The sequence below is a fragment of the Balaenoptera physalus genome (genome assembly GCF_965194825.1).
Source record: "Balaenoptera physalus genome assembly, chromosome: 3".
Lineage (NCBI taxonomy): Eukaryota > Metazoa > Chordata > Mammalia > Artiodactyla > Balaenopteridae > Balaenoptera > Balaenoptera physalus.
Window position 1 is genome coordinate 61,870,372 of NC_138890.1, and position 19,577 is coordinate 61,889,948.

Consider the following 19,577-nt stretch of genomic DNA (forward strand, 5'->3'; position numbering starts at 1 on the left):
TTTATAGTCCTATTCAAGCTCAGTATCCTTGAACCACACAATGGTCTATTTCCACCCGGATAATTGTATTTCCAGGCTGAAGCACTTTGGAAAATGTTTTTCCAACAGGATCCAGAGAAGCAGCTTCTGATGACCCCTCTTGCTATTCTTTACAACTTCCTCTTCAAAAGGCCTTTTCTAATTGGAACGTAGTCTGTCCTCACCCTTCAAGCCACTTTAATTTCATACGTGGACAGCCAGGCCTCTTGTTTTGATGAACTTTTGTCACTGATTGCCCAAAACCTTGCTCAGGCCACTTCCCATGGCCTTTTCCCCCCAGACTGTTCAGGAAGGTAGGAACCCAGCTTTCCCATTGAGCATAAACTATGGAAAGCCCATCTTTGCTACTACCCTCTAACTCATGTAGCACCTTCCCTTCATCCCCAAGCCCTCAAACCACAATGACCTAGCACTTCCCTCTCCCAATTGGACACATTCAGGAAGCAAAGAGTAATAATCGGATGCAACAACGTAATGATGATATGAAAATGAACCATCCTCCACTTCCAACCCCATCCTCAACCTGGCCCTGCTTTTTAGAACGGCTGGCACAGGAAGAATTTAGTCCACTACAAACAGATTTGTTAGATTTTTAATAAGAACATGGAAATCCCAATCAGCCCTTCAACAAAATTAAAATACAGAAAGTGAAATTAAAAGTATTCTACAGTAAATGACTTTTATTAAAAAAAAAAAAAAATGTAACTGTGAACATATAAACAAGCCTGCAGGGCACTACAGTACAGCCGGGAAGATAGATACATTTTCCAATGTACCTATGGGCCAATGAATTCCATCATTTTCAAATAAATTCTTAATAAAACTCCACTGAGTTGGAAAGTTTTGCTAAAGATATTTCCGGACAAAAAAACCCCCAAAACAAAAAGCCTCATGTAGGAAAGCAAACTTTCCTTCGCATTTGGAACTATAAGAGGAGTCCCAAGGGAACGCTGGTAATAGATGGAAATGGGTCCTGGAGTCACCAGTGTGTGTATGCGTGGAACACACCAACAGCACAGACATGACAAAGTTCTTTCTCAAGAATGGCTGTTCCCTCAAGATAGGACTGAGATGGGATGGGGAGAAACTAAAAGAATCCTACAAAGCCAATTCTTTAAAATTCTGCTTTGGCTGATTTTTGTGCTATAATGGGCAGTTGATTTCTAAAAATCTTATTTCTTCAAAGAGTTTTATCGAAAGGAAGACTAAATGTAATGTGCCTTTCCTCATAATCCAGGAAAACAACTGTGGTATTTCAAAAGTTCTAAAAATATCTACTTTCATGAAATAGTAACTATTTCACTACAAACCTATTTTTCACTAAATACACACATTTCCTAATCCTGGAGCCCCTTGGGAAAAGCAGTGGATTCCCCCTGGGTCCTTCAAGACTCCACTGTTTACGGGAGAGATGGTGGGGAAAGGCTTCACCTGGCTCCCGGGATGGGGTGTGTCAGAGGTCATGTGCAGAGACACCGTCAGGCTTCCACCAGGGGTGTTTAAGCAATTAGCCCCCACTTGTACCAGTTATGTGATTCCCCCTACCTCTAAACACATTCCCACTTAACTAGGCACAAGAGAAAAAGAAAAGAAAGGTGTGCCCACATTCCTGGTTTCCACGAATCTCAAATCATGAGAATGTGCAGGAAAGCCCAGCGATATTCAGGCAATTCAGAGTCCCAAAAGGCCACAGGATGGGGATGTGGCACCCTTGGCTTGGAGTCTGAAACTGTGTGTGTGAACAGTGCGACTTTCCTGTGTCAACCTTCAGTGTTGAGGCAGCAAAGAAAAGAGTGGCTGGAGAGTTTGTAATACTGACCACACTGGCTCCAAGTGAAGGACCTCTGCTCCAGCAGAGAACCCTGCTGTTCCCTGTATGTGTTGTGAGTGAAAGACCTGCTTCACAGGCGAGTTTGGAATTTCACCACGCCTAAGACCTTGCCAGCTTGGATTCGTGAGCCTTGAGGGTGCCAACAGCATCTTTCACTGCGTGATAAATGATGTTCTTCACCTGGAGAGAGCAATCAGCACAGTCAGTTTATGGCAGCCACAGACTGTGTTCTGCAAATGAAAATGTATGTCCTACACCGACTAAAAGCCTTCTGATTAGTGAGGAAAGCCCTCAACCAGGACTGCGTGCTTCCTAAGTCAATCCCAAAAGATGATTTACAAGTCACACAAGATATATAGTCTATATTCAAAAAAGAATGATTTCATCATTTGAAAGGCTATGTAATCACCATCCTCTGTATGCTGGGAACTACTGTTAAGCTCTTTATGTGGACTTTCATTTAATCCTTACCATAATACTATGAGGTAGATTCTATTATTATCCCCATTTTACAGATGAGAACTGAGGTTCCATGGTTAAGAATCTTACCTGAGGTCCTGTAGCTAATAAGAATGCACTAAAACAATAGTGGACAGGTAGGATTTATTGGGTATTTTTCCCTTTTGTGCTTACACATATTTTCTAATTTGTCAAAAAGGAACACATATGTGAAGTAAAAGTTATTAAAATAAAGTGAACAGGATAAAGACGGTTTTAAACCAACACTGTGATTATTTCTGAGGAGGTGGAATGGGAAAGAGTACATGGAGGCTTCAATAATGTAGTTGTTGTATATGTATATATTGTATATGTGGTACGTATATGATGCTTTATTTTTTAAGGTGAGTTATGGGCACACAAGCCCCCTTTGCTGTTCTCTATTACATTTTTTGTATTAATTCAATAAATATTTACTGAGTACCTACTATGTGCTAGGGAAAAGCAGTGAATAAAACAGTAAAATCCCTGCCTTCATGGAGCTTAAACAGCTTATGTCCTAGTAGGGATAGAAACAAACATAAAATACATAGTATGTTAGATGGTGAAAAATACTACAGAAAAAAATAAAGCAGTGACAGAGGATTGGGAGGTGACATGTAACAAGTAGAGACCTAACGGAGGTGGGGTCTGAAATATGTATGCCTGAATACTTGCATTATATATCTATAATATCAATGTTATCTATTTATCAATGTGATGGTACTTTGTATAAGAACTTTATGGTTGAAATATTCCATAATTTTGAAAAAGGAACAGCAAAACAGATCAAGTTCAGGGATAAAGGTGATTAAATCTACCAGCAACCAAGAAAAATCTCCAACCTCATGGGTCACTGACCAAAGAAAACACACCTGAGTCACAGGCACGATGGAGGAAAACAGGTCACATGTGAGAGGTTGTAAGAACGCCTGTTCAGATGCTGAAGTTCTGCCTGGGAAATCTTGCTTCCTTATTCTTTTTTTTTTTTTTTTAATGTTATTAAAGCATCCAAGTATATTAACAATGAAATTCTGCCCTTAAAGTTCCAATCCATTTCTGAGCAGAGGAAAACCTAATCTGATTGTCCAGCTTAGATCTACAAGTGGGAAACAACTCTTAGGGACATGGATTACAGTCCCTAGCAGGGCTCTAAGGAATTGAGTTTTCACAAAAGTTTGCTGTGAGAAGCAGCTTCGGGGAAAGAGGTTTAGAACACATTGCCACAGTGCTTTTCCCACCTGACTGAGGAAGTCAGTCTAGTCAGTTACTAACACGAATACACTGTATCTTCCAGAGGCAGAGAAACAGAAGATTGTCACACTGGAAGTGATTAGGTTAAAAGATTCATATTCTCTAAAAGCAAACCTGAAGAGGACTGATTAAATACTTCCTGGAGGGAGGACTCCATACCCCAGACATGGGTCCCTTAATCATCTCTCTGCAGTTATACTGCCCAGGTAATACCCTCAGAAAGCAGAATGTGCCTCCTGTGTATGCAGCCTAGTAGGAGATGAGAAGACAGGGCTGGGGTGGAGAAGGAGTTCTTTACCTGCAGTTTATCCTCATGGTTTGTATGAGTGTTAGAGAGATGCCTGAATTCCTGAGTCAGGCGGAAACAGTGCTTTACATGTTCTGGAGATACAAAGTCTTCTGCTACTTTTATGCAACTGTATAGATTGTGCACCTGGGAGAGGAAAAGTACAGAGGCAAACATCAGGCACTAGAGAGTCAGCAACAGGTGGAAACTGTCCATCATATCGTTTAAAAAAACACTTTAGAAATACTTATGATATTCCATTTTCATAAAGACAACAAATGCAGAAAGACTATAAGTATACATTTATAGATGAAAATGTTAGTATTTGCACAGAAAAGGATCCGGAAAAATATACACCAAACTGTTAACAGTAGGCTACTTTCTGGAGAAGGCAGGACAAGGGGACTGAAAGGGGATATGGCATAGGTAGCTGAACAGAGACTCACCTTTTCTTTAATAGTCTCCCTTATTTAAAAATCTTTAAATGAGCATTTAAAATTACATGGAAGGGGGACTTCCCTGGTGGCGCAGTGGTTAAGAATCCATCTGCCAATGCAGGGGACGCGGATTCGAGCCCTGGTCTGGGAGGATCCCACATGCCGTGGAACAACTGGGCCCGTGAGCCATAACTTCTGAGCCCGCATGCCTAGAGCCCATGCTCCGCAACAAGAGAAGCACCGCAATGAGAAGCTCGTGCACCACAATGAAGAGTAGCCCCCGCTCACCACAACTACAGAAAGCCCGCGCGCAGCAACAAAAACCCAACGCAGCCAATAAATAAATAAATAAATAAATTTTAAAAATAAATAAAATTACATGGAAGAAAATTAAAAATCAAAAAATAAGTTGCACTTGAAGAGCAATCAGTCTAACCCAGCCATTTATATCTATTGCCAGATTAGCAAGAAACACATATAAGGAAACTATGGGAATTGTGGAGCCAGCCCTACCCCCAAGTTGGAACATACCTGGTGTGGGGCTCCAGCAGGTATGAAGACGGCATCTCCCAGGAACTGAACAATGGCCCAGCCTTGCACACCATATTCCTCATAGAGTCGCTTACGTAGGGTCTGGTCCAAGTACCAACTTTGGTCATGAATTGGATCATGATCAGGGGGATTCTCTTGGCCTTGCTCTTCTCCAACCTGATCATGAAACCATGATCAAAACCCAAAGATGGAAAAATCAATAAATACATAAGATTATTAACAGGATAAATCCAACTTGCTGCAGTAACATCACTGATGGGCCAAAGTTTCTACTTTATTCAATATCTTCTAAGTGTGGACAGCCCTATGGGGCATTTTGACAGAGGGCACAGGTTTTTAATGCCAAGGGACTCCACATGAGAAACCCTAGGCAGGCTGTCTCAGCATCCCCAGACCCTTTGTCTTTGAGCTGGGAGCCCACCCAGGGACATACCTTTCGGAGCAGCTCCCGGATCTTCTCCGCATCCTTGGCTGCATAGATGTGCCACAAAGCACCGGGTTTCTCCTTTCCATCATGAATCCTTTGCTTTGTCACCTCATCAGCATCTCCCTCATCAATTGTCTTGAGCACCTCTGAAAAGAGCAAAGTGACACTTTTCAATGTAACCAGCCATTTCACTACCTCTGAGTGAAGCAAAATGTCCAATTCAAACAAGTTTAGTCTCTAGTATTCTCTATCTCTCTGGAGTGATATAAGGTAGAATCAAAGAATCAAAACTCACATTGGTCTAAGCTTCCTACACATGGGAAGAGCGACCCTAATTTTCCATACTTAACAGAGACTCAGCATTTTTTGGAGATATAGTGTTCCTTTAAAACATATTTCCTGCTCAAACTGTGTAGCCATATTTTATGTTCAAATTGCAGGTTATTTCCTGCTGTAAGTAGGTGGACTGTATACTTTCTCAAGACCTCTTCAAACTCTAGGATTCTGTGGATTTAAGGCCATGAAGAGTAAAGCTTCTCTGGCAAGTTAAGAGGCTTGGCTTCTAATCCTTGTCTGTTATGACCCTTTAAATGACAGCCTCATGGAAATATGTGCAGATGCGTAGCATCAAAAGCAAATGTGTGGCAGGAAATATACCAAAGTAATGATATTGATTATCCCTGAACTTTGAGATTTTGAGTTTTCTTCTTTAAAATTTTGTTTTCTAAAACTTCCATAATTAACACACATTAATTCTACACCGAGATAGCGGAGAGTGCAATGCAGCAAAATATCACTTTTATGCTTCATCTCTGTGCAAATGACCTGGCTTTATCACCTATTATTACCCCACAGCTGAACTGGGTGATGGACCAAGTAGGCCAGTTTGCCCTTTCTTCTTTATTCCTCTTTGTGATGCTACATACTTGGTGTTAAAGGGCAGCATTCCCAGAGAGGGAATAACTCTGGTCAAAGATACACAAGTACCACTCTTCTCTGCTGCAATCACCCCTTTGTCTGGGCACCTACTATGCATCATGCCTGGCAGAGAGTTAAGAAAAACCCACTGGCCCTGACTGAGGAGAAAGACACACCATTTTACTCCTGAGGCTAAACCTCACCCTGCTGAAGCACTGGGTTCTAGAAATCGTACCTTCATCATGAGCACCCTCCCCGATGGGGATCCCAACATACACCATCACGTTAACTGCATCAGACACATCTAAGTGAAGATTTGTTGTGCCAACTCTTCTGTCCTCTGCTGTTATCAAGCCTGAAGGTAAAAGGAAGATATGCAAGGTGAAAGGGCAATATTCTGTTGTTGTTGTTTTTCTTTTTTGGCCGCGCCGCAAGGCTTGCAGGATCTTAGTTCCCTGACCAGGGACAGGGATTGAACCTGCGCCCTTGGCAGTGAAAGCGTGGAGTCCTAACCACTGGACCGCTAGGGAATTCCTGAAAGGGCAATATTCTGAAGAATCCATATAGACCCTACAAGTGAAAACATACTCAACGATGTTCTTAAATGTGGAACACTGGGAGAATGACGTATATCTATTTATCAATAAATAATTCTCCTTGTCTCTTTTCTAGTGTTTTAAAACTGATTTCGAGCTCAGCTGACACTATCATTAGCTTTGGCCACTGATCCAATTCCACCCTCCTAAATGATCTCTCCTTCAAAAGCAAAACAGATATGGGCATTATGGACACTCAAATGAAGCTTGGCTTTCACAGTGATTTAGGACATTACTGTGACTTCACAAAGAGCTGGTTGGGTAGCATGGTACTCAGACGTGTTCACTCTTATCTTATCAAGTCTCTTAAAAGCTAAGGATCTTTGGTCGTGCCGTGCGGCATGCGGGATCTTAGTTCCCTGACGAGGGTTAGAACCCTCACCCCCTGCAGTGGAAACACAGTGTCTTAACCACTGGACTGCCAGGGAAGTCCCTTGGATGGAACCTTTAAGAGGAAACTTTCTAACTACTGTGTGTGTGTGTGTGTGTATATATATATACACACATACATACATATACAGTACTGGGCCCAAAGGGCTATTATGCAAATCAATGACAAAAGCAAACATATTCTAAACCATTCTGGATACTGTCAACTTCTTCAGCGCCTGTCACTTTGCCCTCTATCATCTCTACACATGATCCTGACTACAAATCTCCCTCTATAGGTGAAATGGAAACAGTAGTGTCCAAAAAGGTCAATTATGGCCTCTCCCTCATACCGTAGGCATTGTACATCTTGGGGCCCAAATCGGGCCTTACAAAGTAGCTGGGTAGCCTAGAGGCTAGATTGAGTCTGCCATCTCGTTTGGTATATTCTGGCAGAGGAAGGTTCTCCATCAGATCTTCAAACCTATAAAAAAAAAGCATGAAAGATGACTTAGTTTGTTATACGGGAAAAAGGAAAAGAGGTGGAGTTCACTTTTCTGTGATTACTTTGTGACAGCTTCAGCAAAGCACAAGTCTCTCAAGACGACTCACTGTAGTTCACTAACCTTGTTGGCATCATGTCCCGAAAATCTTCCCCAGGAGGCCAGTCCTTGAGTTTGAGCACCATTGGCTGCCCATCTTCTGACCTTAATCGCTCTGGAAGACAGAAAGCACTCCTACGAATATCTGCTGGATTGGCTGCTGCCTGATTCTCCAGTGACTAAAAGGTTTAGAAGACTAAACTCTTATTTTCAGACTTGTAAACCGCCATAATGGATAAGGTGGGCTTTGTTTTCCTCAGCCACTGCTTTAGTACATGATAAATTTTTCCATCTCAAAGTGAAAGTGCTCCACACATCCCATGTGATCATGTGCTTAAGTCCAGGTATGCTCTGGGAGCCATGTGATTGCCATGAGAGCTACCTGGTTGGCACCTGGATAGAATGTTCCTCCTGTTAAGAGGATGTAATTTGTTATTTCAGCGGTAGGGCTGGGCATATAGATGCTTACTTTGCAGTCTGCTTTTACTGAACCAGATATCAAAGCTACTTACTGCATATGATCTCGAAGCCATCCCAGAAATCCCGAACTTTCACATCGGAAATTATAGCACAGTTCCTGCAGTTCACCAAGTCCACATCCTGGTCTCCAAATTCCTGGCTAAAGGCTTCTGGCTTCCAGAGTTCAGACTTGAGTTTTTTATGTACCCCTGATACCAGCACTGGCTGTGGAAACAAAAGTATCTCAATCAGAGCCACTTAGGAAATACTTAGCTCAGGGCTAAGGGACAGAATAGGAGGGTTTCCTGGGGACAACCTCTTCTCCACAATGATTTATTATTCCCTCCCAGTTTCAGAATCTATGGATTTCAACAATGTCAGCTACAGAAAATGAAAACACTTCTACTCTGTTATTACACTTGATTCTCACTGCGGGGGGTGGGGTGGGGGGTGGGGGCGCATTCCACAAAAATCACTTCTGCTGCCCTGGTATCTACCACTATTTTGAGGTGAGAGGATGAAAAGCTGACAAATGCAAACTCTGAGAATACGTCCTCACATCTCGAATAAAAAACTATCCAGACAATTCTACAACCTCCCCCTTCCTCACACCTGCTAATGTATAAAAATCAGGAAGTGTTATCACACTATCACACAGACTTGTATGGTCTTGAAACATTTACCTAGAAGAGTACCACCCACTTCCACCCATTTTTGCCTCACCCCATATCACACTTACGGATTTTCCTCTAAAGGTGTCATTAATGCCAGATCACAACCTCACAGGAATTTCAACTGCCCTTTTAAGAACACAGAGTTACACAGCTGAGAAATAAAAAGATCCACAATGTATTTTTAGGAATCTTCTGACTTTTAAAAATCCAAGAAAACTTGAAGTAGCAAGGCTGTCTACAACAAACTTAGTATATGTCTAAATCTCCTTGGCAAAGTGTCTCCCAGAGAGAATTGAAACTATCCTGGTAGCTAGAGTGGGCAGGCAGACAGCCGACCCTGGGATCTGCTTATTCTTGCTTACCTGGCCTTGTTTCCAACACTCCCGGAAGATCTTCCAATTGTTTTTGTTGCTGGGGTCATGGAGACACAGAAGTCTTCCATCACAGAGCCAGGAGTGAGAGGTATGGGGGTCCAGCACATTTAACCCCATCACCATCTCCTTCACTTCCTTTTGGGTATCAGTCAAGTTACAGGCCCGCTTTGCAGCATCTGAGGTTTTCTTATTTTCTACCACTGAGGCAATGATGTGGTCAAGGAAGTTGGGTAGGCTGGCCTTGTTCTTCACTCCCTGCCAGACACAAACCCATCAGGTTAGTATGACTGAGGCACCACCAGTAGAGTATTCAAAAACAGTCTCACAGTTATATTCACACGGAGTTCTGATCTACTCGATTAAATTTCATAAAAGTTATTGTAAAGTCTTTTGTAGTTGGAGGGGGGAGCCTATTAAGTCACTATCTTACATTTCCCTAGCCTTCATATTTTGCTTTATATTTATGAAAAAAAAGTACAGAAAGGCCCCCTCTACTGCAGGAGATTTGAGACCTAAGAAATATCTTCGGCATTCAGCCCCGTTTTAAGCATATGCACGTAGACTGCAGGGATCACAAAATGCTGTAACTGAGTGAGAAAGATCATTTATTTTGAGGGTTACACATTTTTTTTGGCCAGCATGCCCAAGGGATATACTTCAATTAAGTAACTGAGGTGACTTATCAAGGCAGTGATTTTTTTTTACCAGGGAGTGTACCCCAATAAACAGTTGTACCAGAGTACCCAAGAGAACTGTATATTCTGAAAGCAGTCTTCTACTCCCCAATCCGTCCCCTACCAAGAATCTCTCATTTGTTTCAGCTGGAGGGAAAGCTCAGGCCCAGAGATGAAAGTGACATACCTAAGGTCACAGAAGTGAAGGAAGGGGAGGGCTTTTGTAAACTTGATAACACAATGTCTGAAGTATCACTAATCATGATCTCTACAGAGTATATGTAATCATATAACATCCTGGGAAAATTTAAAAAGAAAAAGGAGAACTGGGAGTTGGAGCAGTACAAATAAGACAGAGCTCAAAGTAATTTTTTTGGTCATTTATCCAAAAGAGAAACAAATAACCCACATTGTACAAGGCTCAACCACCCACAGTTCATCAAATTTCAGTCATTAGTCATAAAATAGAATGAGAAACATATTTGTGTACTTGTTTGAAATGATCTCTGAAATATATAAACTGAAAATACAAAAGCAATGTATAAAAACATCTGTGTAAAAAGGGGGGGGAACTATATACATATTGTATTATCACTGAAAGGACAATCATGAAACAATGGTCACCTACAAAAAGGGAGGCAACAGTGGGAAGGAGACTTTTCACTGTATTTTTAAAATTTAAATTTTGTACGTTTTGAATTTATTAGTTCAGTAAATGCTTACTAAATACTTATGTATCAAACATTGTGCCACTAGGGATATAGTAATGAATAAAACAGACAAAAATGGGGAATTCCCAGGCAGTCTAGTGGTTAGGACTCTGCTTCCACTGCTGGGGACCTGGGTTTGATCCCTGGTTGGGGAACTAAGATCCTGAAAGCTGTGCAGCACAAAAAAGCCAAAAAAAACAAAAAAACAGACAAAAATGCCTTTAAGTGGAGGTGAAGCAGAAAATAAATAAAACACAGCAAGTCAGATGGTAATAAGTGCTATGGAAAAAGTAAGTGCAGGGCTTCCTTGGTGGCTCACCAGTTAAGAATCTGCCTGCCAATGCAGGGGACACGGGTTTGAGCCCTGGTATGGGAAGATCCCACATGCCACGGAGCAACTAAGCCCGTGTGCCATAACTACTGAGCCTGCGCTCTAGAACCCGTGAGCCACAACTACTGAGCCCAGGTGCCACAACTACTGAAGCCCACGTGCCTAGAGCCCGTGCTCTGCAACAAGAGAAGCCACTGCAATGAGAAGCCTGCGCACCGCAAGGAGGAGTAGCCCCCACTCGCTGCAACTAGAGAAAGCCCGCGCGCAGCAACGAAGACCCAACGCAGCCAAAAATAAATAAATTAATTAATTTAAAAAAAAAGTGCAGAGGTAACAGATATGAGTGGAGGATGGGAGTAGAATGGACTTTTAAAAAGGGTGATCTAAGAAGAAGGCTTACTGAAGATGTGACATTTCAGGAGGGAGGAGAGGAAGTTGATTAAGAAGCAGGCCATGTTGTGACATGGAAAAGAGAGTTCTCGGTAGAGAAAAAGACAAGTGCAAAGGCTCTGAAGAGAGAGCATGCCTGCCCATGTTCAAGAAACAGCAAGAAGGTGGGTGTGGCCAGAGCAGAGTGAACAAGAGGGAGAGTGGTAGTTGAAGTCAGGGAAGTGAGGGGAAGAGAGGGCTGGAACGTTATAGTCCACTGAAAGGACTCTGCTTTTATTATGAAATTGGAAGCCCTTGAAAGATTTTAGGCAGAGGTGATATGATGTGACATATCTTAAAAGGACCACTCTAGCTGCTCTGTGTAGAAAGGGAAGAAATACAGAGGACCTGTAAGGAGTTTACTACAAAAATTCAGGCAAGAGAGGATGTTGACTCAGACTAGAGAGGAAGCAGCGGAGCTGATGAGAAATGGGTGCACTCTGAATACATTCTGATAATCAAACCGAAAGGTTATGCTAACAGATTAGATACGAAATGTGAGAGGGGAGTCTCAAAAGACTCCAAGATTTTTGGCCAAGCAATTGGAAGCCACTGACCAAGAGAAGCAAAAAATAAAGGAAATGCAGGCTCACAGGCAGAAGAACAGGAGTGTGGTTTTAGAGGTGTTAGGTTTGAAGCGTCTATTAGATACCCAAGAGAGTACAATATGAATGTACTGCCTACGTTTAAAAAAAATTTAATGTCTGTTATTGTCAAGAAAATAAAGTGATTTCTGCTGATGACTGAAAAACTTCAGTCTCAATTTCTACTGACTTCCTAACATGGCACAAAAGGTTTACTACTTAAAAGGATCTCAAACATTCCCAAAACTTAATATAAAGAAAGATCTTGTCAGCTGGCCTGATAATGTGAAGGACACAAGTCAGTCACATACCCTCTAACCCAGTTATCAGATCTCTGATGGTTCTTTCATGGAAAAGCAGCAAAGACTAGAGTTGTAGAGAGGACACTTACTGCTGAAGATGTAGAGAAGACCGGGGGGAAGGGTATGCCTGTGTCCAAGGGGGTTTGAGGAAGCTTTCCGGGTCCGGAGTGGAGGAGGTCTCGAAGGCTAGAGCCTTCAGTTTTGTTGTTGGAGGCAGTGGGACCCAGTAACAGACTGTTAAAAAGCTTTGGAGTCAACGGAGAGACCTTTGCAGTGGAGTTGAATGAGTCCAGCCCAAAGGGTGAATGAGACTCTTTACTGAGCACCGACCTCAGGGACCCTGCTTCTGTAAGAACATAACCAGGAACAGCATTAGGCACAAGGAATACCCAGCAGGCAACTGACTCCTAAAAATCAGCCAAGTGGGAAAGAGGAAAGACTTTCCCCTCCCTTGCCCCCCAAACTACGTACGGTTTGTCTGGGCCAAGCCTGATGAGCTATGACTATGGCAGGTCTCATGGCCAAGGAGAAGCTCTCCTACTTCTTCCTTTCTTTTCCAGACCTGGATTTCAAACTTCCTTTTGTTCCCATCCATCTTTCGTCTCCCTCACTTTCTAAGACAGTGTTTCTTCAAGTGGGTCTCCAGAATACTTGTATTAGAATTACCTGGAGTGCTTGTTAAAAATGGAGATTCTTGGTCTTACTCCAAAAGATTTTCACTTAATAGTTCTGGTGGGGCACAGGAATCTGCATTTTTAACGATTCCCCAGGTGATTCTTGTGCCCACTGAAAAACAAGTCTAGCCCTCCTGGCTAGTAATACTGGCTATCAGGGCCATTTGGGAAGCTTGTTAAAAATCTTATATCGATTCTGACTAAAGAGGTTTGGGGTAGAACCCAGGCATGTGCCTTTTTTAAAAAGCTCCACTTCTAGAAAGAAGTGGAAAGAGATTCCCTCATTTTACATGATCAGCCAGAGAAAGCAAGTGGCACGTTTCAAAAATGTGGATGGTAATGTGTGAGTCTGAAGAATCCCAGAATAACTCAAGTGTTCCACCCACAGGCAGGGCAGAGGCTTGTGTTAATCTCACCTTTTGTTTCTTCCTTAGCCTTCTGAGTTGCTAAATCCGCCAACCAGTGCAGGGCAGAGGAAGGTGGGCCTGTGTCAGGGCAAGGGGGCCTGATGGCTTTTAGCTCACTATTGCTATTTGACGCCGAACTGTCTGCTTTCAGAGGCTCGTCAGATCTGATGTCAGTACTGTCGGCTTTGGCAACATGGTCAGTCTCTGGTTGTGTTACCGACGCAGTTCCTCCTCCACCTGAGAAGGTGGTTTCATTTCCAGAAGAGGCACTAGGGTTTATGCTAGGAAGCTATAGCACAGAACGCCAACATGGTTAAAGTGTTGTCCTTGTGTAGAAAAAATACAATGCAAATAGTCATGACAGCTGACACTAAACAGGTCTGGGAAAGCAACTGTCCCATAAACTGCTATTTCACTCATTCATTAATTTAACATATATTTGTTGAGTCCTACAATGTGACAGAAACTATGCTAGGTTCTGTGGAAAGAGCAGTGAACAAGACTTGAAAATAAAACAGCGTTTTTGTTTGGCATGCCCGAGGCTCAAATTCTGCACTGGCAAATTGGTGATTAGAACTTGACCGCATAGAGCTGTTCCGAGGATTAAATGAGATAGTACTGATATATGCAAAGAGCTCAGCATAGTGTCTGGCACACATAAATGCTCAATAAAATGGTTATTATTCTATTATTGAATTTTCCAGATGATTTGCTCTAATATGTCAACTCTACTGAAAAGATATTTTGAGATCTCTCAGCATTAATCCCTGTACCTCTTATTGATCATGTGTAGCATTCCTGGAAAGCCCTCCGAATGTAAGAGGTATGTGTGCATTTTTTTTCTTTTTTTTAAATAGCCTCTTATTCAAAATAGTCACCATCACACCAGAATGACCTCCACCTCTGACAGAGCAATGAGAAAATCACTGCCTCTCTGTGAAGGCTTAGGACTGCTTTCAGGGTAGAATGATCCCAGATCAGCAGGCTAATATTCATATTTCTTTCCTCAGTACCTAACATGACAAGGCAGTGACCATGCACACGATAGGAATGTATTCCTAGTGACCTTTTCTGTACTCTTCACCTACACAAGGAACCTGAGGTACAAATCTTGACAAGATGCAAAGAATCTCTTTGTGCTATTTATCAAACAAGCCTGAATTGGTTTTAAAGACACATGAAGAGAACTCATGCCAGTCAGGGGGAATTTAAATCCCTTGAGTAACTTCTGGGGCTCTCTTTAGACAGGCCTCCCCATCCCCTAATTCCCCAGGAATCTGACAGTAGCCTGGGACAACAGAGGTGAAAATGAGGCACTTCCTGGTACAAAGAACTTGAGTTTCTCTCAGTTGTACCTATACACACCACTTTACCTGTGACATCCCATTAGTGACAGCAGGTCTCAACACAGATTTGTTCTGCCGGCTAATACAAGGGCAGTTTGCTTTTATTCCCCACTTGCCCCGGGCAGCATGTACCATGTCTCCAATATTGTAAAGAGCTGGAAAAAAAATAACAATTAACCTTAGAATAATTGTATGTGTCAGGTATTGTGCTAAAGACCTTATTTACATTATCTCTCTCAAGCTTTACCACATTTCAGTGAGGTAGCAGCTTGTACCCTCAATTTTTGATGATGAAACTGAGACTCAGAGAAGTTAGGTTATTTGCTTAAGTACATAAAGTTGGTAAATGAAAGTACCGAGACTTTAACCCAGGTCTATCTAGCACTAAAGTTCTGTGCACGCTTAACCACTAAGCTACACTCCCTCCCTCCTCTAGTAAACGTTAACAAGGTGTCCTTTAGCAGAAACTCTAGGGGTAGATTCCCTATTGTTCAAGCGTATGTAAACATTTTGAATTGTATACTTGAGATTTACTGTTAAGTTATACCTAAAAAAAAAATAGACCAATGTAAACTTTACACAAACATTTAACCAATGCTTAGATCAGCAGGGAGCAGGCATCTGACCACTGCACTCAGGGAGGTCTTCTGCTCTGATGCACTGGGTTATAAAGATCCAGGGGGTGGCTCCCCAAAGTGGAGAATATAGGCAGAGGATTCACCAACTTCCGTGTGTGTATGTTAATGGAAGTGTGGAAGCTGGAAACAGACTATCTGGAGGAATCAATGAAGTAAGCTGCCACATGACCATTCATTCCTACTGTTAAGCTGCCTTCTTCATGGATTCAAGAGCTTTGATTAGCTTCAGCTGGATTTTTATAAACCTAGAACCAAAGGTCTTTCTGGAAGCCAGGGGACTGGCTTTTTCTTTCTTTCTTTTTTTTTTTTGCTGGGCCACACGGCTTGTGAGATCTTAGTTCCCCGACCAGGGACTGAACCCGGGCCCTCGGCAGTGAGAGCACAGCGTCCTAACCACTGGACCACCAGGGAATTCCCGGACTGACTTTTTCTATTCTGGTCCTGCCGACCATAGGAATGTAAAATGACATCTGAAAAGCAACCAACCCCTCCACCCAGAAAGGTGAGGCAAAGTGGGTGCAGTGGCTGCATACAATCTAACATTTCTGAAGATTCAAATTCTCAGGGAAATCTAGTGAGGCTTAAAAAGAGTCAAGCTGAGATAAACCATTTTACCAAATATTATGGTGTGTAAATTATAGCTCAATTAAAAACATCTTTTTTCCCCCACCAAATCTAAAAAAGGAATTCCTTTACCTGTGCCAGGGATGATCTGTGTGGGCATGAGATTCTCTGGTTCATGGGACTGTCCCTTTGCACACTTCAACCAGGAGAAAACCTCTTCATCACCTATCTCTTCTGTCTCTGAAACAGAAATGAAATGACTTTACTTATTTTATGAGGGTCACAAGATGTATCTCTCTCAGTAAGTCAGAGTTTCAGACTTTATAGGCCAATTTTTTCATGGGTCAAAGAAGATAACAGCTAACTTTTAAAAATACTGCTACACTGAGGTGCAATTTACATAAAATTAATTCAACAATTTAAAGTGTACACTTCAATGAATTTAGACAAATGTATATAGTTGTAGAAGCAGTACTACATTCAGGATTTAGAACTTTTCTATCCCTTCCTGAAGTTCCCTTCAGCCCTTTACAGTCAATACCCTTTCCTCAACCCCTGGCCACCAATGACCAACTTTCTAACACTAAAGTTTTGCTTCTTCTAGAATTTCATATCACTGGAAACATATGGTATGTCATTTGTCATTTGTGTTGGGCTTCTTTCATTTAGCAGTGATTTTGAGATTCATCCATATTGTTGGATTTATCAGTAATTCATATCTTTTTATGTCTGAGTGCTGTTCCATAGTATGGATGTACCTTATTGTGTTTACCCACTTATCAGCTGGTAAATAGCTGGATTGTTTCCCATTATTGGCTATTATGAATAAAGTGCTACAAACATTCAAGTACAAGCCTTTGTGTGGACATATTTTCATTTCTCTTGGAAATACCTAGAAGTGGAATGCTAGTTTATGTCTAAACTTACAAAGAAATGGCTATACTGTTTTCCAAAGTGATGGTACCAAATTGCATTACTATCAGCAATGTTTAATAAGTTTTAGTTGCTCCATATCCTTGACAGCACTTTTGTACTCTCAGTTTTAAAAATTTTAGCCATCCTAGTGGGGTTGGTGGTTTCTCATTATGGTTTTAATTTGCATTTCCCTAGTAAGTAATGATAGTTTTTTCCCATGTGATTATTTTCCATTGATCTATCTTCTTTGATATCTGTTCAAATATTTTGCCCATTTAAAAACTGGGTTTTGGTGGGGACTTCCCTGGTGGCGCAGTGGTTAAGAATCCGCCTGCCAATGCAGGGGACACGAGTTTGAGCCCTGGTCCGGGAAGATCCCACATGCTGCAGAGCAACTAAGCCCATGCACCACAACTACTGAGCCCGCGTGCCACAGCTACTGAAGCCCGCGTACCTAGAGCCTGTGCTCCGCAACAAGAGAAGCCACCGCATGAGAAGCCCGCGCACCACAACGAAGAGTAGCCCCCGCTCTCCGCAGCTAGAGAAAGCCTGAGAGCAGCAACAAAGACCCAACGCAGCCAAAAATAAATAAATTTTAAAAGTAGGGACTTCCCTGGTGGCAGTGGTTAAGAATCTGCCTGCCAATGCAGGGGACAGGGGTTTGACCCCTGGTCCAGAAAGATCCCACATGCCGTGGAGCAACTAAGCCCAAGTGCCACAACTACTGAGCCTGCGCCCTAGTGCCCGCGAGCCACAACTACTGAGCCTGCGCCCTAGCGCCCGTGAGCCACAACTACTGAGCCTGCCTGCCACAACTACTGAAGCCCGCATGCCTAGAACCCGTGCTCTGCAACAAAGAGAAGCCACCACAAAGAGAAGCATGTGCATTGCAAAGAACAGTAGCCCCCACTCACTGCAACTAAAAAGAAAGCCCACGCGCAGCAATGAAGACACAAAGCAGCCAAAAATAAATAAATAAATTTATATTTAAAAAAAAAATTTAAAAAAAAAACAACTGTTTTTTTTGTCTTGTTACTGAGTTTTAAGAGGTCTTTATTATAAATGCAAGTTCTTTAGCAAATATGTGATCAGTGAATCTTTTCTCCCACTATGTGGCTTGCCTTTTCATTTACTTAATGTCTTTTGAAGACAGTTTTCAAATTTGATGATATTAATTTTTCTTTTGTTTTTTGTGTCTTATCTAAGAAATATTTATGTAACCCAAGGACACAAAGGTCTTCTATTTTCTTCCTAGAGGTTTTAGAGTTTTAACTTTTATGTTTAGGTCTATGATTTACTAGAGTTAATTTTTTGTATATAATGTCAATAAAAACAGTTCATTTGATTATTTGAATATGTATATACAGTTATTTCAGTACCATTTGTGAAAGGACTATCTTTTCCCATTCAATTACCTTGGCACCTTTGCAGCTAATCAGTTGAATGTATATGAGTGGGTTTACTTCTAGACTCTGTTCTATTGTACTAACCATAGTGTCTTGATTACTGTAGCTTTATACAAAGTCTTAAAATGAAGTAGTATAAATCCTCCAACTTCATTCTTCTTTTTCAAAATTTTGGTTATTCTAGGTCCTTTGTATTTCATAAAAATTTTAGAAACAACTCATCAATTTCTACAAAAAGGCCTATTGGGATTTTGATTGGAATTGCACTTAATTACAGATCAATTTGGAAGAACTGACATCTTAATATTCAATCTTCTATCCGTGAATACAGTACATCTCTCCATTTATTTAGCATTTAATTTCTCTTAGCAATATGTTGTAGTCTTCAGTACATGTGTCTTTTACACATTTGCTAAATCTATCCCTAATTGTTCACTGACATCATACAGAAATAGAACTGAATTTTGTTATGTTGACTTTGTATCCTGCAGTCTTGCTAAACTCATTTATTAGTTCTGGTAGCTTTACTGTAGATTTCTTGGGATTTTCTATATAGATGATCATGTCATCTGAGAATAAAAACCATTTTATTTCTTTCCAAGCTATGGGCCTTTTATTATTATTATTATTATGCTTTTCCTTGTCTTTTATTTCTTCATGCTGACTAGTAACTCCAGTTCAATGTTGAATAGAAGTTGTGAAGAGTGGACATCCTTGCTTTGTACCTGATCCTAGGGGGAAAAATACAGTCTTTCACATTATATAAGATGTCCCCATCTATACCTAGTTCAGTGTTTCAACTTTTCTTTATCATGCCCCCAAAAAACCTTCTTAGGCTTTTTTTTTTGGTAATTGTGCTATCCACTCCAAGAAATCTGAATACAAGATATACTGTATATATCTGTTTATTTGTACCATTTTTTGGTTTCATTTTTCCTCCTTTTGAATTAATTACTTTTTATAATATGATTTTGTTTCCGTTTTTGGCTTAGTGGCTATATCTCTTAATTTTTTTGGTTTGTTTTAGAGTTTGCAGTATCTTTAACTTATCACAGTCTATCTTCAAATGCTGTAACACTTCACAGTGTTAAGACCCTTACAAAACAATACTTCCATTTTCCCCTCCTTTCCTTTGTGCTGTTATTACATATTTTAGTTTTACTTAAATTATAAACCCCACAATACACTGTTACTACTTTTGCTTTAAACAATTATCTTTTTAAAAGATTAAGAAAAAAAGTCTTTTATATGTACCTGCATATTTACCACGTAGGATATTCTTCACTCCTTTGTGTAAATCCA

The 19,577-nt window shown here is 41.2% G+C and overlaps 1 protein-coding gene across 2 annotated transcripts in view; it reads right to left on the reverse strand.

Moving 5' to 3' along the window:
* Window positions 1–617: 617 nt before the first annotated feature.
* The window catches only part of KDM3B (lysine demethylase 3B), a 60,131-nt gene continuing 41,171 nt past the window's right edge, over window positions 618–19,577 (reverse strand). For both annotated transcript variants that reach the window (XM_082454551.1, XM_082454550.1), the window contains 13 exons: window positions 16,087–16,194; window positions 14,780–14,907; window positions 13,416–13,695; window positions 12,415–12,671; window positions 9,284–9,550; window positions 8,301–8,472; window positions 7,813–7,903; window positions 7,540–7,670; window positions 6,457–6,576; window positions 5,310–5,449; window positions 4,856–5,032; window positions 3,900–4,034; window positions 618–2,050 (listed from right to left, as the gene is read on the reverse strand). In XM_082454551.1, coding sequence (XP_082310677.1) covers window positions 1,970–2,050; window positions 3,900–4,034; window positions 4,856–5,032; window positions 5,310–5,449; window positions 6,457–6,576; window positions 7,540–7,670; window positions 7,813–7,903; window positions 8,301–8,472; window positions 9,284–9,550; window positions 12,415–12,671; window positions 13,416–13,695; window positions 14,780–14,907; window positions 16,087–16,194 — 2,087 coding nt within the window. In that variant the 3' untranslated portion in view covers window positions 618–1,969. The remainder of the gene's footprint in view (window positions 2,051–3,899; window positions 4,035–4,855; window positions 5,033–5,309; window positions 5,450–6,456; window positions 6,577–7,539; window positions 7,671–7,812; window positions 7,904–8,300; window positions 8,473–9,283; window positions 9,551–12,414; window positions 12,672–13,415; window positions 13,696–14,779; window positions 14,908–16,086; window positions 16,195–19,577) is intronic.